A 27,618-nucleotide genomic window follows, 5' to 3' on the forward strand; every position below is an offset into this window, starting at 1 on the left:
GTTGGAGGAACACTTGCTCCTAAGAGGTTAACTATTAGTTGTTACTTCTGCCCACCAGAAGCTTAGGAAGCAACAAAATTTTATTTAGAACAAAGGTTCTAACTTTATTAATTAATCTTGATATATCGATTGCTCACTGCACAACTCTTTCTTTGAAGCATTGTCTCAATCCAATAGAAGTAACCAGTCCCTCATTAAATTTGTTTACCTTGTGATCCTACTACACAGTTAAATACAGTTTTGTGAAACTAGTAGTTTTTCATCAAGACCAGTAACTATAATAATGGTTGCAAGACAAGGTAGAGTAATTCTGAGTAAACTGTTTTTCTTCCTTAAGCTCTAGTTAGGGTCATGAGCCTGTCATTTCACTTGTCAGATTCATAAACCATCTTAAAAACAAAAAACCAATAAAGTTTCATTTTTAAGAGCTTGCTTTTTCATTACACATAATCATTTATTTTGCTGCTTTAGAAAAATAATACATATTCTACTGAGGTATATGTGTTACCTATCTATGTTAAAATTATGGGGTGCTGAAAGATCAAACTTGATGGTGTTCAGTGCTTTTTAAAGCTTGTTTTAAATATCTTAAAACATTCATATTAAGCACAGCTAGGTGTGCAATTGGTAGAACACTAGACTTGGAGTCAAGAAAACCTGAGTTCAAATATATCCTCAGACACTTCCTAACAATGTAACTCTGGGCAAATCAATTAATCTTGTTTGCTTCAGTTTTCTCTTCTGGAGAAAAAAATGGTAAACTAGTTTATTCCAGTATCTCTGCTATGAAACCCCTAAATGTAGTTTCCAGATGTGATTGAAAAGACTAGACAAGCAACATTTCTCATTGCTCAACAGTACCCTAGGGCCTGATGGACACATCTGTGCTCATCCCTGGCTTTGGGCCTTGCACCAGTCCTCTAAGAAATGTAGAGAATTCATTTCATCAACTCTTCCTCTCCATGTGTGATCCTTTTATTGTAATTATTGTATGAAAAATAGCCTGAGATCAGTTCATAGATAGAGGAGTTCATGTCACTTGTCTCCCCACTACCAGCTTATACATGTACATTAATTTGTTTAAATACTACACATTTCTTTATAAATCATGTTGGGAAAGAAAAATTAGAACAAAAGGGAAAAACCACAAGAGAGGGAAAAAAATAAAAAACAGAAAAAGGCGAGCATAGCATGTGTTGATTTACATTCAGTGTCCATAAGCTTTTTTTTTTTTTAATGGAATTTTTAATGGAAGTTTTTAGTTTGAACCCTCAGCTATCTCAGGGAATGATCATTGCCATACAGTGTGAATCCTATTAAAACACAGGTATTGGGAAACAAATACAAATTTTAAGGTAAATTGTATTTTAATTGTATTTCTTTCATCTGTGTGTCATAGGGGGAATAAAATTTAACCATTGACATAACTAAATCCATGTAATAATCAGTTTTAAATAGAATTTGTATTAGCTGCAATCAATCATCTTTGGCTTTCCAAATAGTAATTGAAATGTAGCAGGATGATTAAAAAAAATAAGTATTTGTCTTCATTACAGGATTTTTTTTTTAATTCCTGAAGTTTTGTTCTGCCATATTCACTGTCATTGCTGTGTTATGCTTAGCCCCACAGGCTTGTTTTCCGTTCCATATGAGTCTTCCCAAAATAAAATATTTCAGAAAATAAAAAATTTCAGTTTCTGAAAATAATGTCAGAAATATTTTCTTGGAAGGATTAGTAGCTAAAAGTTAAGCCAAGTAGATTTTAAAAATCCAGATAGGCTGAAACATAGCTTTTGACAACAGAAGAAATAATTCATTCATTCTCAGGTCTGATGAGTATCTGCTTCTTTCTCCCCTTTCCCCCAAACTCCTTACCCAAAGTTTCTTGCAAACTATTTGAATAGTATTTTGGAAAGGCTGTCAGACTTTGAACAGATATTTCTGCCATATGTCCCTCTTTCTTAATGCACTTGTTGTTTGTATGTTTATGCAGCAAGCAAGAGAAATGGTACTAGAGATTATCCGAGAAAAGGATCAAGCTGACTTCCGAGGCGTGCGCAGTGATTTCAGCTCCCGAATGGGAGGGGGCAGTATAGAGGTACACTTGAATTAGAAATTGTAATTGTTTATTATCATGGCAAAAGGAATGAAGAGGGTCTCCTAGTGGGCATGGTAACAGTCAAATCGTCCCCAGTAGTTATTTTTCATCATTTTCAGTGAATATTGCTAATTACATCTCTTGTTTATGAATGTAAGTAGGTGGTATGTTTCTGTGCATAAACACCTTTCCCTGATTTCTGGGATGTAACAGGAAATCTAGGCAGGCAATTCTTTTTGAGTGCTACAGATTAAGTATTCAAGTTCCAAAGAACCTGTTAAAACTATTTCACTAATATGATAGAGTAAAATAGTTTTTGGGCTATGGCTATAAAATAATAATGTAAAAAATCAAATCATCCCCAAGTATGTTTCATGGCTTCTTTATCTGTAGTTCATGCTTATGTTTTTCTCCTAGCTTTGTTGATATTTTGTTTCTGTTCCTTCTCTAAGGTATCTGTGCCTAGGTTTGCTGTTGGTATAGTAATAGGAAGAAATGGGGAAATGATCAAAAAAATTCAGAATGATGCTGGTGTAAGGATTCAATTTAAACCAGGTTAGTTATTGTGTCTTTTATTTCTGGTTGCCCGACATCTGGCAAAAAGAATGTGTCTTCCTTCCTCATATACATCCTTTGACTGATTAAGATGTTTTGTTTTTACCTTTTTTGTGATATTTTTCACAGTTAAATTATATTTAAAGTTGTCATTATGTAAAATATTGATTAGGGATTTTTTTCTTTGTTGTAAGGACTTGTTTATACTTGATTACACCAAAAACCACTTATAGAAATAAATGCCCAAGGCTTTGCCTATCTACAAATTGGTCAGTTAATCAGGTATTTTTAAAGAACCTACTGTGTGCTAGCCACTGTTCTAGGCTCTGGGAATACCAAAAAAAAAAAAAACATGGAAGCAGTCCTTACTTGCAATGAACTTATATTTATTGGGAGGAAATAACAACTATATATAAAAATATATACAGCCGTGAACTCACTGATATTCATTTTTGATAGTTTTAGTATAAATGTTTACATATTGGATCAATTTTTGCCTCTCTTGGAGTTGGAATTTTTTAAGTTAGTCTCTCCACTTCTTGTTCCACAGATGATGGGATTAGTCCTGAAAGAGTTGCACAGGTCATGGGACTTCCAGAAAGGTGTCAACATGCAGCACATGTCATCAGTGACCTTATTCTTACAGCACAAGTAGGTTCTAGTCTTTGGGATTAACCATTTTAACAACACAAGTGGAAAATGATCAACATTTCTATCACTGAGCTAAACTGCATTTTAGAGTCTTCATTTAAAAATACTGCATTGTATGAAATGAATTTATTTTTAATTTAGGTCTCTACTTCTACCTTTTCTATAGCCCTCTTATTTCCCTTTTTCATGCAAAAAAATGTTTTTCCTTTATGTAGTCAATTCTTGGTTATCTAGAATGGTTGAGAAAAACTATACCATGTATAGTATATCTATTATATTAGAGTATTAAGTATATTAGGCTTTAAACAATTAAAGCCTAATATACTTAATGCTCTAACAATATAATCTTTGATTAAGGAAACTTCATAACTTTTCCAGCTCTCAAGGATTTTATCATTTTAAACATAGTTTAAATTGAGTAGTCAAAGAAAGATAACTATTTTGTAAATTTCAAAATACTCTACAAATGTGAATCATTGATACAGTTTAACAAGATATTTATTAAGGGCCTGATTTAAGGCATTATGAACTGAGAACACAGGCAAAAACAAAAAAACTTGCTCTACATTAAATGAGTATACAAAATACAAGGTAATTTGAAGAGGAAGATAGCATTAAAACTGGGGAGAATTGGATTAGGCTTCACAGAGAACATGGTGTTGGAACTGATAATTAAAGGGGAATATAAGGATTCTAAGGGAAGAGAACATTCTAGACATGAGGGACCACTTGTATGAATGAGTAGACTGAATGTTTGGGTCTTATAATATTAAACAATCAATTTTCTTTAGGGGGGAGTTAGTATGGATGTAATAACTAGTCATCTCATTTCTTTATGGTTCAGTTTTCTTAGTTGTAAAATAAGAGAATTAGAAGCACTGGACTTAAAGTTGGGAGGGTTGGGTTATAGTCCTGGCTGTGCCTACTATCTTTCCATGTAATATCTCTCTCGGCCTCAATTTCTGGGATTTTTTAAAATGAAGGCATTGGATGTATGGACCAGAAGGTCCCTTCTGCTCTTATAGACTGTATTCCATGTTTTATTGCCCAAGTCACTGTTAAAGAAGAGAGAAGTATGAAACATGGATGTTCAGTTACGGAATTTCTCTATAATAGTCATCTCTAGGGGCTTCATGTTGTCTCTGAGGTGAAGTATAAGCTTTCTATAGACTTTAGAGGTTCTAAAGCTCTATTTCACTTCCCCTTAACTTAATCTATATTCTCATTCTTATTGGGCCTTAGTCTATCAGACTTATCAGTCCAGCCAAATTGGCCTTCTTTACATTCCCTCTCTTGGCTTCCCTATATGTATTCCCTTATGGAATATACTTTCTCCTTTTGTTGGCCTGATGGAGTCCTTTCTTCTTTCAGTATATAACTTGGATACCACCTTCTGCATGAAAACTTTCCTTATCCTCCCTAACTCCCAATATCTTTAAGTTATCTGGTATTTAAGTACTTTGTATATGTATTTGGATTTATTCACTTTAAACATGTGTGTGCGTGTGTGTGTGTACGTACACACTTATATATTTACAACTTGGAATTGTTTCATTCTTTATATTTGTACCATAGGTTTTGGTAGTAAAAACTTGAAATACATTTGTCAGTGAATGAAGTATATGTTAAAAGTACACTGGGGCTAAAATGGAATGAATGAATGAAACAATCCCTACTTGCAAGGAGTCTACATTTTAACGGGGGAGACAACAGAGACATATACGTATATACAGAGTAATTACAGAGAGAATAAAAGCAAATAAATACAACTATGTTTGAAAGAGGGAAAACAACAATTGAAGAAATAAGTAAAGACTTCCTATAGAATATGGTGTTCAAGGATTTTTTAGTTGGAGTCAATAAGAGAGTCCATTCCAGATGTTAGGGAATGGTAGTATAAAAGCACAGAGTTCTGGATAGGGAGTAATGTATAACGAGGGTAAGAATATAGGTTAAGGCCAGTTTATAACCTAAGCTAGAGCAGTAGGAACTCTAGGCAGTAAGAATCCACTGGACTTGATATAAGGTAGGCTTCATTCTTAAAGGAAAGGTACTTTTTCTGTAGTATGGATGAGCTGACACAGAGATAAGGAAGCCAGTGTAATAATCTAGGCAAAAGATAATGGGGACCTGAACTAAGGTGGTGTTAGTCTTAGAAAGAAGGGTTTCAGATACAAGATGTCATAGAAGTAGAAATGGTGAGATTTAGCAACTTATTGGCTCTGTGGGATGAGAGAAAGTGAAGAGACAAAGATAATGGCAAGGTTATAAACCTGAGAAACTGGAAATAGTGATGCTTTTATCAGAAATTAGGAAATGTAGACATTAGATGAGTTTGGAGGGAAAGATGAGTTCTCTTTTGACATGTTGAATTTGGAATGTTTCCACAATATCTTGTTTGAAATGTCTAATAGGCAATGGGTGATAACAATATTGAAGCTCATATTTAGAGACTGATTCTACATATGAAAATCTGGGAATCAAAAGAATGAAGATGATAATAGAAGCCAAGAACAGAACTTAAGGTAGTCTTGAGATATCTAGCCAATGAACCAGCAAAGAAAACTGAAAACATAAGGAGGGAGAGTGTTATAATAACCCAGAGAAGAGAAAGTGCAGAGATAGAAAACAGGCTACAGTAAACATTGAGAAAAGGCCTTCAGATTTATTAATTAAGCCAGAACATGGTAACTTTAGAAAAGAGCAATTTCAGATGACTGAGTTTGGAAGCCAATTTGCAAAAGATTGAGAAGTGAGTGAGTTAGTGAGAGAAAAGGCAGTGGTTAATACAGCTTTTTCAAGAAACTTGACTAGGAAAGGGAAGCTGTGGGATCATAATTTGAGGGGATGCTAGGTCCACTGAAGATTTTAAGAATAGCTATAGCGACTTGAATATGTTTGAAGGCAAGAGGATAAGAATCAGTAAATAGCAAAGTGGGAGGAGGGAATAAATTAAATTTATAATCTAGAGAAGACAAGATAAAATAGAAGTGATCAGTGTAAAGGTACTGGCTTTGGAAAGGAGAATGGCCACCTCATTGTCAGATACTTGAAATAGAAGAAGAAAAGAGTTGGAAAAAGATGTCAGGGGGTTTTAAGTTGAGAAAAATTTATATTTTGAATGGCCTCAGTGTTCTCAATAAAGAGGTATGAGGTCCTCAGCTGAGAAGGGTGTGGGGGAAAGGAATGTTGGAAGCTTGAAGAGAAAAAAGTTTTGGAAAATCTTTTGTGAAGAATGAGATTAAGGAGCCTTCTTGTTTGTTGTTTTGTCATGTCTTACTCTTTGTGACCCCATTTGGGGCTTTCTTGGCAAAGAGTAGTTTGCCATTTCCTTGCTCATTTTACAGATGAGAAAACGGAGGCAGACAGGATCAAGTGACTTGTTGAGGGCCACACAGCTAATAAGTGTCTGAGGCCAGATTTGAAGTCAATCTTCCTGACTCTAGCTGATTAGGGAGTCAGGAAAGAATAAAAAGATTGCATTCAAGAAAAATTACTGATAATCAGCTTGCCTATTTGCTATTTGTATCTTTCTCACAAAGATGACTATGAAAACAAAATCAACTTACCTGAGTTGGAAACTTTCTAGATAAATGTACAGTTTATCCTCACAAGTAGATAACTTTGTCAACAGTAGACTTTTAAAAACACTGTCCTGAATTGATTTAGTAAAGCGATTCCCTCTCATGAAGGAAAGAAAACTTCAGGCTGACTGCATTTGTTTTAATGTCACCATTTTGAAATGCTGCAGGACCAAAGTGTTTGACATAGTAGACAGTGATTGGAATGGGATTTGTGCACTCTGAATGTTAAAAGAAATCTTCTTCTGTAGATGCCTGCCTTTGCGCACTGTTCTGTGATCACTGAACAGTGTGAAACTGTGTTTCAGAGAAGTCTTCTCTTCAGCATCAGGCTGTGGGTAAAGGGGACGGCTCTTGTCCCTTTCAGAACTTGCCTTCAGTGGTCACTGTTTAACACATCTTTGTGCTCGCCCTTGGGAGTGGCATTGCAGATAAAAAAAAAAAAATAATCCTTTGATTCTTTCTGCTTGTTAGATTGCAAGGTCTTCTGAATCATGGAGCATTGTCTGTATGCCAACCTACTTGGGAGGGGGGAGGGCTAGAAACCATAAACTGTCACTCAGGCTTCACTTTCAAATGCCGATAGCTCTTTAGCTTCTGACTTCTGATAATCACAGCATGTGTTAGCCACAGGAAGAAACCTCTGGGTTGGATAAAACCTGGCTCTCAGTTCCAACAAATTGGGTCCAGCAATTAAAACACAGGAACAAGGTAGTTGAGCATTTAACTTTGGAGTTTATCCAAATACTTATTTTGTTTAGATATATTTATGGTGTTTATATAACCTACTTGTCTGCTCGGTTCCTTTTCTGATAATGCTTTAAATTAATTCCATTTTTATGAAATACTTAATAGTCAGAAACACGAGAAAGTACCCTGCTGCTCCAAACCTAGATGTGTGGCACTGATTATTAGCCTATCATTTAAATTCACTTTCAGTAGAGGAGACTAAAAAATAGTGGTGATGGTGCTTGTAGTGAGAATTGTCACTAAATTTTTGCTTTCCTCCCAGGAACGGGATGGTTTTGGAAGCCTTTCTGTACCCAGAGGAAGAGGTCGTGGCCGAAGTGATTGGAGTGTTGGGGCACCTGGAGGGCTGCAGGAGGTAACCTACACAGTCCCAGCAGATAAATGCGGCCTTGTTATAGGCAAAGGTAATAAATCCCTGTTGGATTTCCACTTCAAACCTATACCTCCAGGATCTGAGTTTGCCTGATTAATTCCATTTGCCCTCCTAAAGTTGTCTAGTCTAGCCCTTTCGTTTTACTGATCAGTCTATAGGTATTTATTAGGCACATTACTAAAAGCTAGACCCTGGGATACAAAGACAAAAGGGAAATGGGCCCTGCCCTTAAGGAACTCAAATTTTTGTGAAAGAACCCTTTGCCAACGTTGGCAGCCAAGCCCAGCATCAAGTCTCCACATTTTCCTGCACCACTCAAGGTTCTGGTTGTATTGAGCTGGTTTGAAATGTTAAGAAAGTGGTATTGAAGTTATTTTCAAATAATTTGAATCACTAAGTATTAAATTTTTCTCAAATGAAGACCTCTCCTGAGCAATTTAGAGAGCATGAGACCAGGAAGTCCTGAATTCAGATTTTGCCGCTAATATTTATTACCTGTGTAACTATAGCTGGCAAGTTAGGCTTTTAAATCCTCCATTTCCTTGCTTATAAAATGGCAACACTTAATACTTAGAGAATCTGCCACACCGGATTATTGTGAGGATCAAAGGAGATCATGTTCATAAAGTGCTTTAAAGTGCTACACAACCTCAGTTGTCTCAGTTGTCTCAAAAGAACAATCAACCATTGATGATTAGAGGGAAGAATTCAGTATCTTCATTTGATAGGTGAGGAAACCAAGATCCAAAAGTCTAACAAATAACCAAGGACTGATTAAAAATTCCATATTTCTGACTCATGCTTTTTTGTTTTAGACCATATTGCTTCTCCTAACTGGTTTTATAGCATTTCGGCTTTTTAAGTTTTTTTCTTCACTTCTTAATAGATTATTGTCGAGAAAAATGAAAGTGGATGGGCTTGCTTTGTGATCATTTTTTAAAAGAACAACTAAAATCCAAATGAGTAATTTGGAATCTTCTTAATCCTAATCCTTTAGTATGTGTTGTGGGAAATATGTATAGCGTATTGAGGAGACAAGTTGAAAGGGGCAAGAGGGATTTAAATAAAAGTCCAAAGAATATTGTTCCTTGATGTGAGCCAGGTACTCTGAAGCTTTTTTGATTTTTTTTTTTTTTTTAAATAAGCCTCCATCATTGATTCATTAGTGGCAGAAATAAACATAGAGGGTTGAGTTTCATAAATAAAAGGTTTTATTATCTATCCAAATAAATTAGTGTTTAAAGAAAGAATTCATGTAATTCAATGTAAGAGGACCAAACTTTAAAATTGACTTCTTATGATTTACACATCTACTCTTAAGGATTGAATGATGTATTTTATGTGAAAAGAAATAAACTTAATTTCATCTTTAATTTGTTACTTGTCACTATAACACTTTTCAGAGAGCAGCATTAGTGAGTTCTCTTTAATTTCTGGGGGGTAAGTAAGTAAGTAAGGATGGTAAAGAGGAGCTTTGTCTCAAGCCACCAGGAACATGGTATTAGAGTATCACATAAATGGGGGTGGTAAATATCCCAAAGCCCTTTCTAAATAAGTCTTCCTTTAACTATTCCTTTGCAATTACAGAATAACTATTATGTTTGCCTTAACATTTATTTTTTAACTGTCTGGTCCATCTAACTATCATAGATTATAAATTTTAAGTAGAAACTGTGTAATCTCTTTTGTATATCTGACTGACGTATCCCATATTAGTATGTATGGTTCATTGACAATAACAAGTTTGATGTCCTCCTCTTCTCTGCTGCCATTTGGAGGATTTGAGCCCAAATCTTGTTGGTATCCATAGGTTATGAATTATTATTGATCTTGATAGTCTAAGACTTTTAAAGATGAGCTATAAATTATATTTGATTTTTTTTTCCCCTTTAGATATCAGTGAAACTTCTATGTCTTTATCATTTGAGTTTCTTACAGTTGGCAAAAGAGCAATACTTTAGAATTACCACCAAGTTCTTTGTCCTTTTGCAAACCATTCTGAATCAACTGCATGAACTAAAGTGAATAAATGGAACAATTTCTCTCTCATTATCTTTTCCTTTTCCCCCCATTTTTTTTTTCTTTGACAGTTTGGCTAGGTATGGTATCTTATTCTCCTTAAAGCTGTTTGGGATGTGGTTGAAGAGGGGCACCCATACAAATGTCAGGCACTCCCTTTGGGAGTTGGTGCTTGAAAACAAACTGCAGCCTCTTTGGGCCCCTAGCTGGATTTCCATGATAAACACAGCAATATTGACAGATAATGTGGCCAGCCTGGCTCTTGTCAGCCCAGCCTTTTAGCAGGTTTGATTAATTGCTTTACGATTTCACGTCCAGCTGGGGGGCCACTGGTGGGTCGTTTCTGCCCCCCATCAGGTGGAACAATGGAGCAGGCTGTTGAATCAGTCTATAGACAGCCACCATGTGCCAAGCGGGTGACCTCATTTTGAAGGAAGATGAACTTAAATTAACTCCTTCCGGCCCCGTGTAGTATAGTGTTGACTGCCTTGCCTTATTAGCATGCTCCCTAGGTCTAAGCAAAGAATTCCTAGGGCTAGGGTTGCAAATGCAACTGTTTTCTGAAAGCAAAGAAATATTACCTGATTGAAGACTGTGGGGCTTTGAGCTTCTAAGACGCAGTGTTTTGTGCATAAACCTTGAGATCAAATTATCTTGACTCAGGAGGGAAATGGGACTGGCAAGGGCTTGGTGGGCTGATGAGTCTTGCAGAACCATAGCTTTCCTTGAAAGATGACCTTGTAGTCTTTCTTGTTTTAGTACAGTAACCTGAAAACCAATTGACAAATGAAGCTGTTGTTCCCATTTTGTGGGTCAATGAAAAGAAAATTCCATGACTCTTAAATGAAATGTGGTAGTTAGCAGTACCAAGAAAAGAAGTGAGATTGTAAACAGACAAACAAAGCTTAAAGGATATTTAAGAATGTCATGTTGTTATAAGTGACAACTTTATGTAGAGAGTAAGGGAAAAAATGGGAACTTTATACAAATCTAGCACTTATTTAAGAAAAGCCTGAGAGTATTCAAAACTTTAATACCTACTTGATAAATTGCTGTTTTGTTTATTTAAAAGCACTTAGTATAATGTACTACTCCAGCAAATATTAACGGAAACTTGTAACACAGTATCAGTTTTAAGTTTTATAAAATAGTGAATGACCTTTATTTTCAGCATACCAGACTATAGATGTGTTATTGTCAATTACAAAGGCAAGGTTTAGGGATTGGTTTGTTTAGGTTGTCTTGCTAGAGGATGCAACATATGTTATCCCCTAAAATGTCTTTGAAAACCTAATTGCTTGGGGAGTTATTCTGAAATGATATTCCCTCCCCGAGTATGGGGAACTGTTGGGACTTGGGATGAAGGAGGAAGCAAAGATTGGAATGTTTAAAAGGTTAAGAGTCTCTTACAAATGAACAAATACAGCCCCTGTCCCACCTAAGGTGTTTGTTGTTTGGTTTGGTTTGGTTTGGTTTGGTTTAATTTTACATGAGAATAGGATATGGGAAAATCTCAAGAAATTTTTAAATATCATCTTATCTGCTTTGCATATGGACTGGAGACAGTTACTGCCCTGTGGCAGTTTTTCAAGTGATTATTATCCTCCTTGATTTACAAGACTGGTGCTATAAGTTTTCTCCTCTATTCTTCCTTCTCCGCCCCCCCCCCCCTTTTTTTTTTCTTCTCCAGTTGAGTGGAGCTGATCTTTAAGTTCTGTGAAATTTCAAAAGAAGAATTGAACCATTGTAATGCTGGCTGGAGCTTTTGTTAAGCAAATTTCATTAAGAGACTGAGACTCTCACAGGTTTTTCAAAAAGTCCAACTAAATTTTCATTAGCCCTGCTCCACCCAGTGTTCTTATGTACACTGTCATAGTATGGCTCCCTGTCTAGATCTATTCCCTATGGATGCAGTGACTTTAAAAGTGACAGGATGGTATATTAAAGGCCTTAGTGGGAGCCAAGAATTGCTCGGTTCTTTGCCTGGCCGTTTGACCTGTGCAGGGAGGGGAGAGAGGCTGGGGTGGCCTGTGTATTTTGGTTGAAGGACCCCATTGTACAATGGAAGAGCTATCAGAAAGTCATTCTTATACCAAGAAAGGAGATTGTAACTTATCAGAGGGAGAGTTAAGGACTAAACACACAGTATTTTTCTTGGGCCTAGAGTCCTGAATGAGGATGGTATTGGAGAGCAAACAAAATCCAAAAATATTTATTGAGCATCTACCATGTGATGCATTGTAGTTATATTAGTTCTTGGAGTTCGGTTCAGTTTGGTTTTAGATAGCAAATCTCCATTTTATATCATATATGTAGGATAGTATCGTATTCTAATAAATGAGCATTTCAGTGCCAATAAAGAGATGTTCTGATGGTCACTTTCCTGCTGGTTTTACCCATTAGTGATCTTAGCATATTCCACATAATCAGCTTATTATCAGCAAGTGTTCAAGCTCCAACAAGCAAATGGCTGCCTTCTTAGCAATATTGTTCCTTAAAAACACTTAAATGTTTCTATTCTGTATATGTCCTGGTGCATAGAAAACATTTTTCTTGTTGGTGCTAAAGGATGTAAAAGAGAAAGAAATGTCTGATTTGTTAACTGTTATCAGAATCACACCTCATTTATTTTTTCCCGTATTCTTTTTTTCTACCTACAGGGGGTGAGAACATCAAAAGCATAAACCAGCAGTCAGGAGCTCATGTAGAACTTCAGCGGAATCCACCTCCTAATACAGACCCCAGTGTACGGATATTTACCATCAGAGGCATACCACAGCAGATTGAACTTGCCAGACATCTCATAGATGAGAAAGTTGGTGTACGTACAAGGCCCTTTTCCCCATCTTTGGGCTGTTATTAGAATATTCTATTGGCTGTCTGGTGCCTTCCCCCTGCTTCCCCAAGAATCTTTGTATTTCCTGTGCCATTCAGCAGTTCCTCACACTGTTTTGGTGAGCTTGGTGGGGCAGATGGGTTATCCCCATTTTACTGAGGGTTAAGTCTGAGGCACAGAGGCTGATAATGGTCATGGGACCAATGAGTGAAGCATTGTGGATGTTCCAGCTCCTCACCAGCCCAAATCTATGCCTCTTTTCCAGGCTAGATGGGGCTAATGCTTTGCACCCAGCACTGCCCGCCTGGCCTCTTGTTGGCATTGTACTGGTAGCCAGACATGCAGATGGTTTTCATTGACTCTGGCTTTAGTTTCAGGCACCTCAAAGCAGATAAAGGGAGTGTTGATGGAGGAAAGATTTGCCACTGCTCACCTCAAAGGGGACATAGAATTGCAGAAAGAGACTTGGGCCAGCCTTAATTGACGGGAGAGTCAAGCAGGTTGGTCCATATACACAGGGTGATAAGCTAGGTTTACTGTGGTGTTATCATCCATAGACATGGCGGTACCATTATTTGCTGTTCTGTAGTATTGTTCACCTGAGGGTGTGAAACCATTCTGCAAATAAAATTTTCTGTGGGGAAGAAAGGATAGATTTAGGGTTATGAGGCATTTTTGTTTCATTTATTTATTTATTTATTTTGACTTTTAAAGCTGATTTGGAATGGGAGGGTTTGGGCACAGTTTAGGAGATAAGTGAATAGGAAGTTAGAATTGTCATTGTGTCTGTGACAGGGTACCAATATGGGCGCACCTGGAAGCTTTGGTCAGAGTCCTTTCAACCAAGCACCTGCCACACCTCATCAAAAGTGAGTCTTTTACCCATGTCTTTGCTGAGAGTTTTCTCTCAAGAATTCCTTCTGCCCACAGTGTCCCTTTTGGGGACTCCCAGTAAAAAAGGTGAACATTTGGTAAGGGCATCACAGTCAAATAATGTCTTAAATTGTGCCACCATCCCCTTGTCTAATCTTGGCCTTGGCCCTTAATGATGATTGATGTCAGGGCTTTTCCAGACTAGTTTGGGAGTCCTCTTTTCTAACACTAAAAAACTAACACCTAGCCATGTCACTGCTAATGGATTCTGAAACAGGACTTCTGGGCCAGTCTATTTCATAATTTCCACTCCTAGCATTTTTATTTATTTATTCTTACATCCCATGTAGTACCTTTCCGCCGAGGAGCTCAGGGTGCTTTCCAAACATTGCTGCTAAAGTGAACGGTAACCCTCACAGCAACCCTGTGAGGTAGGTAAAACCAATTATTTCATTCTAGGTCTCTTGTAGTAGCAAAACAAGCTTAATCTTACAAAGTTTAGCTTTCAGATTTTGAGAAATGGGTGGGAGGCATGGAAAAAGAATTTTGAATGAAAGAAGGGAAGTGGACATGGAAGCTGAAGAAGGGGCATGGATCAGAAAGAATGAATGTTTTGTAATCCACAGTGGTCCTCAGGCATTTATGACCCAAGGCTGGGGTAACACCTATCAGACGTGGCAGACACCTGCACAGCAAGTTCCAAGTAAGTGACACTTCTACGTCTGATGAAACAAAATGCATATTTTCTTATATGATTTAAGTAAGAAAAATAGATCAGTGAATTCTTAGAACCCTCTCAACAGTCTAAAAGGTAGTGCAGCCTTCCTATAAAATGTAAACATAGCCAGTCAAAGGTGATTGGTATGAAAAAACAGCTTAGATCTTCATTCTTCATGAATGCATATCTTATGGGTATGCTACTGCAGACTGGCTACATAGAGCTTCGCTGTTCTGATGCTTTCTTCATCATCTGCCTTTTCTATTCCAAGATATTGATTGACTACTGTTTCCAAGAACTGGGGAACAATGAGGGCCCAATTGCTCCTTCTATTGGATCACACAAGGGCCTATTGACCTTCCTTGTGGTTGACTATAGTCTGCAGGCAAGTAATGTGATAGGAGTTGTGAAGAAGGAGATGAGAAGGCTTAGAAAAGAAGAATCAGCTTCTCTCTTGATGCTGCTCTCTGGCGTGGGAATTGAACTCTGAAGCCTCTCCTACTTTCTGTAGTCACTTTCCAGGTTTATTGACTTGATTTCATTTTGTTTAACAGTCACCAGGCACTTGTACCTCATGAATGGGTCATAAATATCCCATTTCACAAGACCTTCCTTTGGATCAAACTACTCTTACACTGTTGCTATTTAGCCAGGTCTCATGATGAAAAGACTGAAGAAACATATAACACACCAATATCACTAACTCTTTGTGATTAGTCTTCTTAGGTGCCTCATAGAGCCTTTATCTTTGATCTAGATGACAATACTTCTCTCAATATCAATGAATTCTTTTCATCTATTACAAATGTGATGGAGCTTTTTTGGGGGGCGGCAGGGGACACTATAGAAAATCATAATCACTAAGCAGATGTTTAATTTTCCTTAAATTACAGGGGGAGGATTCTGATTTCTTTGGTAGAGAGTTGTGTAATTCCTTTCTGAGAAAGCTTGGAAAGCTTGCCCAAGGTTTCTAGTCTATATTCCCCTTGTTGCTTCCTTAATTGGTTGTGGCTAAAAAGGCCCTCTTAGAAATTCTTTCTTAGTGTCTGGAAACTAAAATGACTCTTTAGACTTAAAATTCCTCATGTTTTCAGCTCAGTCATGAGTTCCCAAACCAGAAACTAGCTTTATCTGTTCTAACCCTTGTGTCTTTTATTTAGAATGTGATGTTAACTCTTTTCAGTTATTTCCAGAGACTTTTCTCATTTAATCATCCTTGTTAAAAACCCAGATTTCTTTGACATATTGAAAAATCTAACATGTTTTTGTTTGGGAAGGATTCATTTTGTAGATTTTATGACTTGTAGCATACTTTTATGTTCTATTAAGTGTTCTTTTGCCAAGTGAAGTGGGCTCTGCACATTGGAAATAAAGGAGTCCTGATTCTATAGTTATTTCACAAATAAATATTCCAGTAAATTTGAAATGACAGGACTAGAAGTCAAGTCCTAGATTCTAGTATTGATTTCTTCACTCTAACTTTATTATGGATGTCAAGCCACTTCTCTGCTCTCAACCTCTTAAATCTTATAGACCCCTTCCATTTTTAAGGTTGTAATTCTGTTATTTTGATTGGTTCATTGCTCAATCAGATGTTGCCTTTTTTTTTATATACCTGTGATGATGGGAAATTCTTAAAATACCAGAAAGTTAGACCTTTTTAGAATAATTGTAGCTTGACTAGCAAAGAATAATCTTTGGGTTAACTAGTGTCAAGAAAGAGCCTAACTGAACATTTCCCATTCTGTGCCATGGTGAAGACAAATGCTGAGCACAATCAGAAAAGTAGATGTGTTTTAGACTGATTACAAATCAGTTATTATTTTCTCTCCCTTAGAAGATTGAGAGAAATAAAAATGTAGTTGAGAACTTTGTGCTAGCCATTGAAAGATCAGATGGTATTTTGTTTTGTTTTGTTTTTTAATGACAGCTTTTTATTTTCAAACTACATGCAGATAATTTTCAACATTCACCCCTGCAAAGTCCTGTGTTCTAAACTTTTCTCCTCCCCTAGATAGCAAACAATCCAATATAGGTTTGTGTTTCTAAACAATCCAATATAGGTTTGTGTTTCTATATGACATGTTTATGTACAACTAAACGTATTTCCACATCTGTCAAACAAACAATGCAGTTATTAAAACAGACTTAAAACTGCACTATTCCCCGACTAAAGATCATAGTGGTTCCCTGATCTCTCCTCCTCCTTTCCCCCAAGGCCTGGGAGGATTACTACACAGAAACTACATAGCTACCTACAACTGAAAAATCTTATTTTCTACATCTTAAATGTTATTATTTTTGTTGTTGTTGTTTAAATTTTTAAAAGAAATCTTACTGGAGGTGTGGGGGAGGGGGGTTGTGACAGGGTGGAGGGAAAGGGAATATTGATTCCACTATCTTAATTTATCCAGTAATGTATTTCTGCCTGCCATCCAACTTCTTAGTTCCCTTTAGAGAACCAGATCATTCTACTGTCAACATAAAATACTTATCAAAAAATTGTCTTCTCAATCCTTCCTTCACTTTCTTCCCCTTGGCCTTTCCTTCTATAATGATGGGAGTGGAGAGAACAAGACTCTCTTTTCCTGACCCCCACACTTAACCCTGCATGCATTTGAACATAATGATTCTATCTTCCTCAAATCTGTCTTCAGTCTTAAATAAATTAATTAGAAAAACATTTCACTGAAATGTGTTAAGGCTGTGTCCTTTCAGCCTACTTTGGACTCTTAATTCTGATAAAATAAAAGGCATTCAGGGGGTCCTTTCCTTTGTTGATATTGGCAGGTGGACCCTCAAGTCAGCCCTGACCTCAGCAGAAAGAAAGGTCCTGACTTATGGCTTTGGTCAAGTCTTTTAACCTTCTTTCATTTCCTAGGACAGGATGCTACTGCTCTGTTCCCTCCACCCACTTTACACTTGCAATGTATTATGTTTAACAATCTCCTTCTCCCACCCTCCAATCCTTACTGATTCAAATCCTTTTGCAGCTAATATTACACTGTAGGACATCTTAGGGTGGGAGAGAAGGGAATAAAGAGTTACAATTAACTTTATTTCTCCCCTGTCCACTTTCTCTTGTCTCTAGCCTTCCAACTCTTTTCTCCCTCCCCCCCCCCCCCAAAAAAAAAAAATTGGAATAGATTAAGAATTGAATGCATATGTTGGCTTCTGGCTAGAATATAGACTTTGTAAACTGGTTTCCATAGTAATGAGCGTATTGGGGAACACAGTGAAGTGAGATTAAGATTGAGCTTCCTTTCTTTCTTAGATTTTCTTTAATTTCCTATCTCAGTTTAATTGAATGTTTACAAGTCTGTTTGTTTGGCTGTATCTAGCCGTTTGTTTTCAAATAGAAAAGAAAGGTCAAATAAATTGATGGTATTATTTTGCTCCCTGTCTGTTTGAAGTTCAGTTGATCCTGTAAGCAAAGCCAACTTTGCCTTTCGTGTTTCTCTTAGCTTCCTGTCTATTGCGTAGTCTTCTTGTTTAAGATATTGAATGCCAAGTCACCTCAAGTAGTCTACAGCCAGTGTCTCTGAAGCCCCTTCCCTGGGCTGTTTCATTAGGAAGCTTCTTTGCTCTCTTAACAGTCTACCCTGTTTCTGTCTTAGAGGCCACCTCCTCCCCACTAACTCAGCTACTGTGCTTCATGTCTAACCTAGAGGGACCCTCTTTTCACCCCTTCCCCACACAACAGGGATCCAAATTGGTAGTGTATTTCTTGGGTGGAGGTTCACATTTTGCTCTTTTCCGCTTTTGTCCTGTCCTCCATCCTTTTCCAGCTAAGTCTCTTGCCTCTTTCCCCCCCCCCCCCCCCCCCCCCCAAAAAAAAAAAAAAACTAAAGCTCCCAAAGCATCATTGTGAGGTGTGTATCCCACAGGCTTGTTGGTGTGGATAAAAAATACACTAAGAAGTTCTGGGTGGTAGCTGGGCAGGGAGGAAAAAAACCCTCTTTTCCTCACTGGCCTGATTGTTTTTGTCCTCTTCAAACAGGCCAGCAGAGCCAGCAGCAGAACAGCCAGCCTGGTTACAGCAAGGCATGGGAGGACTATTACAAAAAACAGAGTGAGTGACTTTCTTCAAAAGCAGATGATCAATGACAAAGTGCCTTTTTGTCTCCCCTGAGCACAACTTTAATCAATTGTGGACAGAGCATCTTCTTTTCCTTGCCCTTTTCCCTCAGAAACTTCATGCTAGTACCTCAACTTTGTTTCCCCATTTTTTTTTCCTTTTGCCAGAACAGAGCTGTAACAGAGCACATTACTCCTTTTCTGTGCTAATTTTCATACTGCTGATTCTCATTGAGCAGCAGTAGACTAGGTGACAGACAGAATGTAGAAGTAGATGTGTAGTACTGGGTTAAGTCTTTCTGCTTTAATCCATATAACTGAACCACAAGCTAAATCAATATTAAAAAGACCTAGATATTCAGTTCAAGTCAGAGCTAAAATTGGTATATTTTTTTAAATGGTTGAGTTATGTGAATTAAATATTCTGTAATCTGAATTGAGATCTCATTTAGTTTGAAATCTTGATTCACAAGACGATAGTTGTGAGAGCTCAGGTTGAAGGTTGGTAAGATTGAGTAAACTAAAAGATTTAGGACCTAGGTGTTTTCTATGAAGGGAATGATACTTCTTTCTCTGTCATTGAGAATTTCCTGGATGTAAAAAGGAAAGAGGGTTACTAAGGGGGGAATCTGAAATGATGTTTTTATTAAGAATGGTTTGTAGTGAGGCAGCAGTGGAAATAGTGGAATTTTTTGTTTAAGTATTTGTATTTTGCACCTATCAGCAAGCCAGCTACACTCAGATCCCTATGACCATGCACCTCTTGAAAACTGAAATAATCAGGCAATGTAAACTATATTTCCTAAAGTCCATCCACACTTTTAAGAAGGGAAATACAGGTTTGAGCACTGTTTTACAGTTAATATGGCTTGACTTTGAATGTACTGGTAGAGGTGCCTTTGGATAATCTGTTTTTCCTCTTCTGTCAATCAGGCCATGCCGCCAATGCAGCTTCTCAGGCAAGTTCCCCACCGGACTACACAATGGCCTGGGCGGAGTATTACAGACAGCAAGCTGCTTACTATGGGCAAACATTAGGGCAAGCTCAGGCCCACAGCCAGGTCTGTATTTCCCTGAACATAGCAGCACAGCATGTACCTCTGTCCTGTTCCTTCCTCCCCCATCTAAGAATATTTTAGTGACTGAATTGAAAACTGGCATGCCACCCCATTGAAGCTCTTGACTTTAGCCAGCCACTATCTCCATCGTTCCCTGTTGTTCCTCCATTCTTAAACATAGCTGTCTAATATTTGGGTCTTTGTAAAAGTTGGACACAAGCATAAAAGCAAATATTAGTTGGGATACTTAAAGTAGCTAGGAAGAAGTCTTATTAACCACTCCTGTTTAGAACTCCTGCTTTCTCGCTTTTTCTATCCAATGAATCTTTTGGGCCAAGGATAGCTGGAATTAATTTTATAACCTAGTGGTGCAACTCCTCTGTATGGACTAATAAATTGCCATCAATTTGTCAGTTGTATAAAATACAATCCAAAAAGCACGTAGGCTTTCTAAGGCACCTCCACATGGGGAGTATTGCCAGTCTGAGCAAGTTGCCACTCTATGATGTTTTCTGATATAGGGAAGCTGGCTATTGAAATTGCTGTCACTTGGCTTGGAAAGGCGCCTAACAAGGACGATTATCTAGCCTTGTCCTTTGTTTCAGCTCCATGAGGCACCTCCCAGGTCACATAAAAGAGGATATGAAGTATTGGCTACTCCTTGGAAGGCAGGGCCGAGGGGCCCAGAGCCAGATTTCCTCAACCTTGTATATTCCCAGCCTTTAATCCTATGAACAAGAAATCGGCCTTCTAAAGTTTAATCATTAGCCATTTGATAGGTATTGAGGCCAAATTATTAAGCAACTAAAGGAAAAATATCCATAGGTTTTCTTGTTAGCAATGCAAACCATAGTGTCCAATGACTTGAATAATGGTTACCCTAGCAATCTGCAAGGAAGATATCCCTAGAGCTGCCTTAGAGGGCTCAGCAGGAATAGGTAACTGAGCTTTCCAAAAGCTAACAGAATGGTCATAGACTAGGAAGTGCTTGCTATGTTAGTACTTCTCTCTCCCCCGAGTCTATTTCTCTGTTTGGAAGAAAAAGTCTGTAACATCCCTCCTAAAAAAAGGTTTTTTTCTTGCCATACCCTATAACATCAGTCTTATGGAGGGGGGAGGAGATATTTCTTTGTACATTGGCTCTGTTGTCTATTGGGATGCCTGATTACAGTGCCCGAGGGAGAAAAAGTGTGACCTGTCACCCACCCTGGGGAGAACTGTTTCAGAAGTACATACTTTAAAAAATCTACCAAGAAATAACTTTCTTCTTTTTTTTTCCCCTCTGCAGGAGCAGTAGAACAATGTCCTTATGGCAGTTTTTTTTCCCCTTGAAATCATTGTGAAAGAAAACCTTTTTGTAACAGAGGTTTCTAGATTTGCAGCCTTTTGATGAAGATTTTTTGTTCGTTTTTGTGAAACACTAGTTGTAGAATAATCTATACTGAACTTTTCTAAGAATCAGGAAAAATTAGTAATATACTAAACTTCATGAAAATGCTGGTAATCTTTTGATTTTGTTTTTTTGGGGGGTATTTTTTGTTTTATTGTTACTTCCAAATTTGTAAACTTTGGGGTTCTTTTTGGAACAGTGTCTAAATTCTAGGCACCAAAATGTACCCCAGAGTAGTGACATTTCAAACATGGGAATTTTTTTTGTTTGGGGTTTTTTTGTTTTGTTTTTGTTTTTTTCTTGGCGTGTTTCTCTTTTTTCTTTTTGACTTTTCTGTTGCAACAAAGTGGCTTGGAAGTCTTAGGTGTTATGTAACAAATCCTAAAAAAAATTTTTAAACAGTATTTAAATATTCTTAAATATGTAAATGCATTATTAAATGTTTTACTTCTAATTTCTTTTATTTTGGCTGTCTGATTTTATTGCATTTTTTTTAAAATACTACATTATGTATTGTAATTAATTATGTGAATTCTGTATTGAGACAGTTAACTGTCGGACAGATTAGGGGAGGGGGGCATTTTGTAGGGTTTGTATAATTTCTAGAGTCTAAAGGGGTAATATAAAAACATGTAATTTTTTTTAGCAATACTTTTTTTCACATGTCCATTTTGGGTTGCATTTGTGTATCTAAGACCTCCAAGCTTATTTTAAAAAATTTTAAAAATCTTCCTCTAAACTCTCAGAAATATAAATACTGTTATTTTTAATATTAAAAATAAATCAGCTACTAGTAACTTTAACAAACACTGTGGAACATTAAAACCATATATAAGGTAGTAACTATTTTTTAATTCCAAGGTGTTTTTTGCTTTTTTTCATTTTTCTTTCAAATATTTTCATATCTAATATTTGTCAAATTACTTAGAAAAATAAATGATTCTAGTATTAACCACAGTATGCGCTAAATAATTTTGATTTAATAAAAAGGATAATATGATTTCTTATGTTTAGTGTTTTCTTGTACAGATAACTGTATTTTTAAAAGAAAAAACGGAACTGAAACTATTTTTTCTTGCATTTTTAATTGACCTGAGGGACATTCCGTTTTGAAATGTACTGAATTTACTGTTTGTTTTTTTTCTCTTTACTTTTATTTCCCTATAATGCTTGAAATGTCTAACTATAAAAAATGCAATTAAATAATGTTGAGCATGGTGTTTAAAACAAAATGTTCTTTTTATTTGACTGACAGTTGCATTTTACACTCTATATAATAAAATTTCCACAAGGCTTCTTGTGGGTGAAGTGTTTTTAGTCTGTTTTATTTTGCCTTTTCTTGGTACCTCCCCTTCCCGTTGCCACTCCAAATGGAAAAAGGTCAGAAATGCTTGCCTGCTCTTAGACAACTGACTCACATTGCATTATCTCCAACTTAGTTGCTACAGTACATAGACTTATATCTACTTCGTTAAACTAATTTCATTTTAATGGCTTTGTATAATTTGATGTTATTGACTTCAGAGCCTTAATTACAATCAGCCCCTCTTACCTGTCACATCTAAGCATCTCTTAAAATGGCATGACACTGAGAAGTTAATAACTAGAGTTTCCTCATATGGAAAGACGCTGTCATTGTAAGTGGGTCTTGAAGATTAATTTATGGGAGTAATATCAAGGGGTTTTGATCCAATCCTCAGCTGTATAAACACACTTTCCTGTAACTAAGTCAGCAAAGCCTACGTGGTCTGCTCCACATTTTCTACTAGCTGATCCATACATCATCATGATTGTGTATAATGTATCATTTTATATACAATCATGTGATTGTGTATAAATTATAATCTGAATTTCTGCAGTTCTAGTCCCCATGAGTGATGCCGTTCTTGTTCTCAGAAGTGACAAATTTGGGCAATGCTTCCAGCTGGAGGTGATGCTACACATATAACACTGATCACTGCTTAGGGTTAGAAACAAGTCTTGGAGACTACTTTGGTGGTATCTTCCTTGTGAATGGTTCTATTCAAGTGATGAAATATATAATCGCAGCTAGAGGCCAAATGCTCTGAATAAAGAGACTAGAGCAGTATAGTGAAAGAATAAATACACTTCTGCCTTTTATTTTTTTAACCACCTACTTTTCTTCCTATAATCAGCAGTGACGTAGACGGCAGGTTTTTATACTTAATATTTGAGGATGCTGCCACCTCTTTGTCTTTACATAGGAATTTCTTCTTGATCTAGATTAGATGCTCCTTGATCAGCTCCTGAATAGAACTGTCCTATCATGATTATTTACAATTCCTCTATTTTCTTTTCTAGGCCCCAGACTTTTCCTTCTCTCCCCCTCCCCGAAAAAAAAAAGGCATCTGTGGCCCAGATAGGTCAGAAAGGGGTGTAGAGAGAATCCCATCTGCAGCAATTTTGAGGCATAATGAAAGCCGGAAGAAAAAATGGGGATATGGCATCTTTAAATACACCTCTAGAGAATCGAGTTTGACGTTGAGAGATTGAATAGTAAAAGCCACTTGGAAAAAAAGAAGGGAGGGGGTGAACAAGAGGAGGGCATAAACGCTGATGATGGGAATGGGAATTGGGGAGAGGGCATTACAGAGAAGACTTCCTTCTAATTCATCTTCCAAGCTCTGTGCCAAAACAGCATTTGGCATGGTTCACAGGGAGCAATTGTGTGATAATGAACCCTAAGGTGTCCCTTAATTGAAGACTGAGTATTGCGGCTTGTGCCAAGAGTCATAAATGGCACAGGATTGTGGGAGGATGCATTTTCTTAAATGTATCTGTAAGTACAGATTAGCGCTTTTCCCAAGTGAAATGCCCATACTATAAATTATGGAAATATCTCCTTCTGATGCAACCTTTTATTGAGGGGGTGGGGTAGGGTGGGGTGGAGGGAGGAGGGGGAAAAGTTTGCAAGCATATGAAATTTGGCCTCTCATTAAGATGGCGCCCACAGAATATGGGTTTTTTCATCAGCAGTCTGGTGTCTTAGAAGGCTAAAGTGCTTGAAATGCACCAACTTCAGCGATTGTTTTCCATTAAGAAAGCTGCATGGTCATCACTAAGGACTTGTGTCTGTGGGGGTGGGGGCTTCTCTGACCTGTGTTTGAAATTTGGTCCCCATTCTCAGAGGCTTCTGAGTATGAAGAAGTTGGATTGGCAGTCCCAGAGACCCTCACAGACGTTTGAGGCCATATGTTCCTGAGAAGTCTTTTCTACTTGGTCTTGGTCCCTGTCCACACTCACAGGCTTCTCAGGTCATGGTATGCATTACTCTTCCTGCAGCTCTAATTTGTCCAACTTGTGAGCTATGCCCCCCCATCTTTGTCCTTTCTTTTTGGAATGGAAAGGAAAGAGGGGCTATAGATTGCTAGCTGGTGGGTTCAGACTTTTCATAACGGGAGCAGTGTCCACCGGGTTTTCTTGACAAAAATACTGCACTGGTTTGCCATTTACCTCTCCAGTGAATTGTCTTTTGTCAGAACTCTTACTACGACCTGTCCAGCTAATCCTGAGGTAGCCCTGGGCAACTTGTCTATTAAGACATTTCAACACCAGAGGGTATTGACATCTGCCTCTTCTTGTTTGGGGCTGTACCTCTGTGCCACTCAATGCCCTGATATCTGCTGGGATATTACAGACAGGCTAACACAGATGGTCCCAGTTAGATCTTACTAATTAATGGACAAGAAGAGTTCCTGAGACTGAAATCTGGGGAAAGAAGTGGGGCACAAGGGATATGTGAGAAAGTGGGTGCCAGGCTGAATATTCTTATTTGGGTGGAGGAAATAAGATCTGAGCCTAAATTAAACTCGGGCTCTTAGGATAGGCTTTCTGCCAGGTTTCAACACTATTCATAAACATTTGGCTTCTTGACCTCTGAGATTTTTAATTCCGTGCTTTTATGGCCAGAGGAAGGATATAGAAGAACCTTTGTTTTCCTCTGTATTTCTGCAAAGAATCACTGCTCAATTCTTTAGTAAGATGGTGGTGAGTCTGAGTTCACCAGACTGTGTCTGAGGATAAGTTTGGGTAGGCCTTATCAGGGCTGAAAAGCTATAGGACTGGACAGACTGTGTCGCTGACATCTCGGGGCTAGTGCACTAGACTTGGAGGTGGGAGCACCTGAGTTCCTATTCAGCCTCTGACACTGGCTGTGTACAGATGGGCAAGTCTCGGCCTCCCTAAACCGCGAACTTGCTTATCAACCTCACAGGGTTGTCAGGATCAAATGAGAAAATAAGACAGTGTGTGTCATGCATTTTTTATTTCCTTCACAAGCTAATTGTACAATAATTCAGAGCCTGATTCTTTTTGTACAGCAAAATAATGTTTTGGTCATGTATACTTATTGTGTATCTAAGTTCTATTTTAATATATTTAACATCTACTGGTCATCCTGCCATCTAGGGGAGGGAGTGAAGGGGGGGGTAAGAGGTGAAAAATTGGAACAAGAGGTTTGGCAATTGTTAATGCTGTAAAGTTACCCATGTATATATCCTGTAAATAAAAGGCTATTAAATTAAAAAAAAAAAAAAAAAGACAGTGTGTGTGTTACTTTACATATATAGGTATTAATATTGTTGTTCCCATCTTCTCAAGATATCTAATTTCACCAGAAATGGTCCTGGTAACAGGTTGCGATCTTATACATTTATGCTTAATGGCTTCCCTACTAACTGCAAGCAGGTATAAAATAATTGCTTTTTGTAATTGAATAACTATTAAAGAATAAACATTTCTGTGGGTGCCCCAAGAACGCAGTAGCAGCAAACAAGATGCCAAGAAGGGTAATGGTGGGGTGGTGATGAGTTAAGCTAAAAGCTGAAGGCTCATCACTAAAGGTTTGATCCCAATAAATCAAAAAACTGCTAAGGTCTGAAAGTATTTCATTATACTTCAATAAAAGGAGTAACCATATTTTAGAATACCTCCACTGAAGTATTTAACAAAGTTCCCCATTCCTTTTGCTCCCAACAGCTCTATGTCTTTATCCTCTCAAGAATTCCAAGTCATGGCCATCCTCAGCAATGTGATCAACCAAATCATTTCCAATGGAGCAGTAATGAATTGAACCAGCTACACCCAGCGAAAGAACTCTGGGAGATGACTAAGAACCATTACATTGAATTCCCAATCCCTATATTTATGCCCATCTGCATTTTTGATTTCCTTCACAAGCTAATTGTACAATATTTCAGAGTCCGATTCTTTTTGTACAGCAAAATAACGGTTTGGTCATGTATACTTATTGTGTATCTAATTTATATTTTAATATATTTAACATCTACTGGTCATCTTGCCATCTGGGGGAGGAGGTGGAGGAAAGGAGAAAAATTGGAACAAGAGGTTTGGCAATTGTCAATGCTGTAAAGTTACCCATACATATAACCTGTAAATAAAAGGCTATTAAATAAAAAAAAAATTAAAAAATTAAAAAAAAGAATTCCAAGTCAGTCATTTGGAAAGATCAGATGGAAGAACAACTCAGAGATCCAAATGGGAAAGGTGAAATAATGTTGGTTTCCCAGTACTTTGTTCTAATTTTTTATAATAGCTTTTTGTTTTCAAAATAGTTTTCACCATTCACCCTTGCCTTGTGTTCTAAATTTTTCTCCCTCCCTTCTCCCCATCCTAGATAGCAAGTAATCCAATATAAGTTAAACATGTGTGATTCTTCTAAATATGCTTCCACATTTATCATGCTACACAAGAAAAATCAGATTTTTTTTAAAAAAGCAAGGAAATTAAAAAAAAAAAAAGATGAAAATACTATGTTTTGATCCACATTCAGTCCCCATAGTCCTCTTTCTGGATACAGATGGATCTCTCCATCACAAGTCTATTGGAATTGGCCTGATTCACCTCAACTGTCCATCACAGTTTATCATCATATAATCTTGTTGCTATGTACAACGTTCTCTTGGTTCTGCTCACTTCACTTGGCATCAGTTCATGTAAGTCTCTCCAGGCCTCTCTGAAATCATCTTGCTGGTCGTTTATTACAGAACAATAATATTCCGTTGTGTTCATATACCATAACTTAATTCAGCCATTCTCCAACTGGTGAGCATCCATTCAGTTTCCAATTTCTTGCCACCACAAAAAGGGCTGCTGCAAACATTTTGAGGTTCTTTTCCCTTTTTCATGATTTCTTTGGGCTACAGATCAAGTAGAGACATGGCTGAATCAAAGGTGCATAGTTTGATAGTCCTTTGGACATAGTTCTAAATTTCTCTCCAGAATGGTTGGATCAGTTCACAACTCCACCAACAATGTATTAATGACCCAGTTTTCCCACATCCCCTCCAACATTTATCATTATCTTTTCCTGTCATCTTAGACAATCTGAGGACAGGTGTGTAGTGGTACCTTGGAGTTGTCTTAATTTGCATTTCTCTAATCAATAATGATTTAGAGCATTTTCTCATGACAAAAAATTGTCTCAGAACTTTGTTCTTATAAAAATATTATTTTCAAATTACTTGTATGACAAGTGCATGACAACCAAAATTTAGAGTATGTCTTTGTGTGAGTGATAAGTAGAAGGGGTCTATCTTTTTTTTTAAGCTTTGGTTTTTTTTTTTAATTAAAGCTTTTTATTTTCAAAACACATACATG

General features: G+C 37.3%; 1 protein-coding gene across 3 annotated transcripts in view; it reads left to right on the plus strand.

Annotated features, from left to right (window-relative positions):
• FUBP3 (far upstream element binding protein 3) overlaps positions 1–22,292 on the plus strand; it is a 77,351-nt gene extending 55,059 nt beyond the window's left edge. For all 3 annotated transcript variants that reach the window (XM_031954843.1, XM_031954842.1, XM_031954844.1), the window contains 11 exons: positions 1,994–2,098; positions 2,551–2,653; positions 3,204–3,304; positions 7,898–8,039; positions 12,688–12,848; positions 13,659–13,732; positions 14,087–14,167; positions 14,363–14,439; positions 18,455–18,526; positions 19,465–19,592; positions 20,878–22,292. In XM_031954843.1, coding sequence (XP_031810703.1) covers positions 1,994–2,098; positions 2,551–2,653; positions 3,204–3,304; positions 7,898–8,039; positions 12,688–12,848; positions 13,659–13,732; positions 14,087–14,167; positions 14,363–14,439; positions 18,455–18,526; positions 19,465–19,592; positions 20,878–20,886 — 1,053 coding nt within the window. In that variant the 3' untranslated portion in view covers positions 20,887–22,292. The remainder of the gene's footprint in view (positions 1–1,993; positions 2,099–2,550; positions 2,654–3,203; positions 3,305–7,897; positions 8,040–12,687; positions 12,849–13,658; positions 13,733–14,086; positions 14,168–14,362; positions 14,440–18,454; positions 18,527–19,464; positions 19,593–20,877) is intronic.
• The last annotated feature ends 5,326 nt before the right edge of the window (positions 22,293–27,618 follow it).

Source organism: Sarcophilus harrisii, chromosome 2 (genome assembly GCF_902635505.1).
Source record: "Sarcophilus harrisii chromosome 2, mSarHar1.11, whole genome shotgun sequence".
Lineage (NCBI taxonomy): Eukaryota > Metazoa > Chordata > Mammalia > Dasyuromorphia > Dasyuridae > Sarcophilus > Sarcophilus harrisii.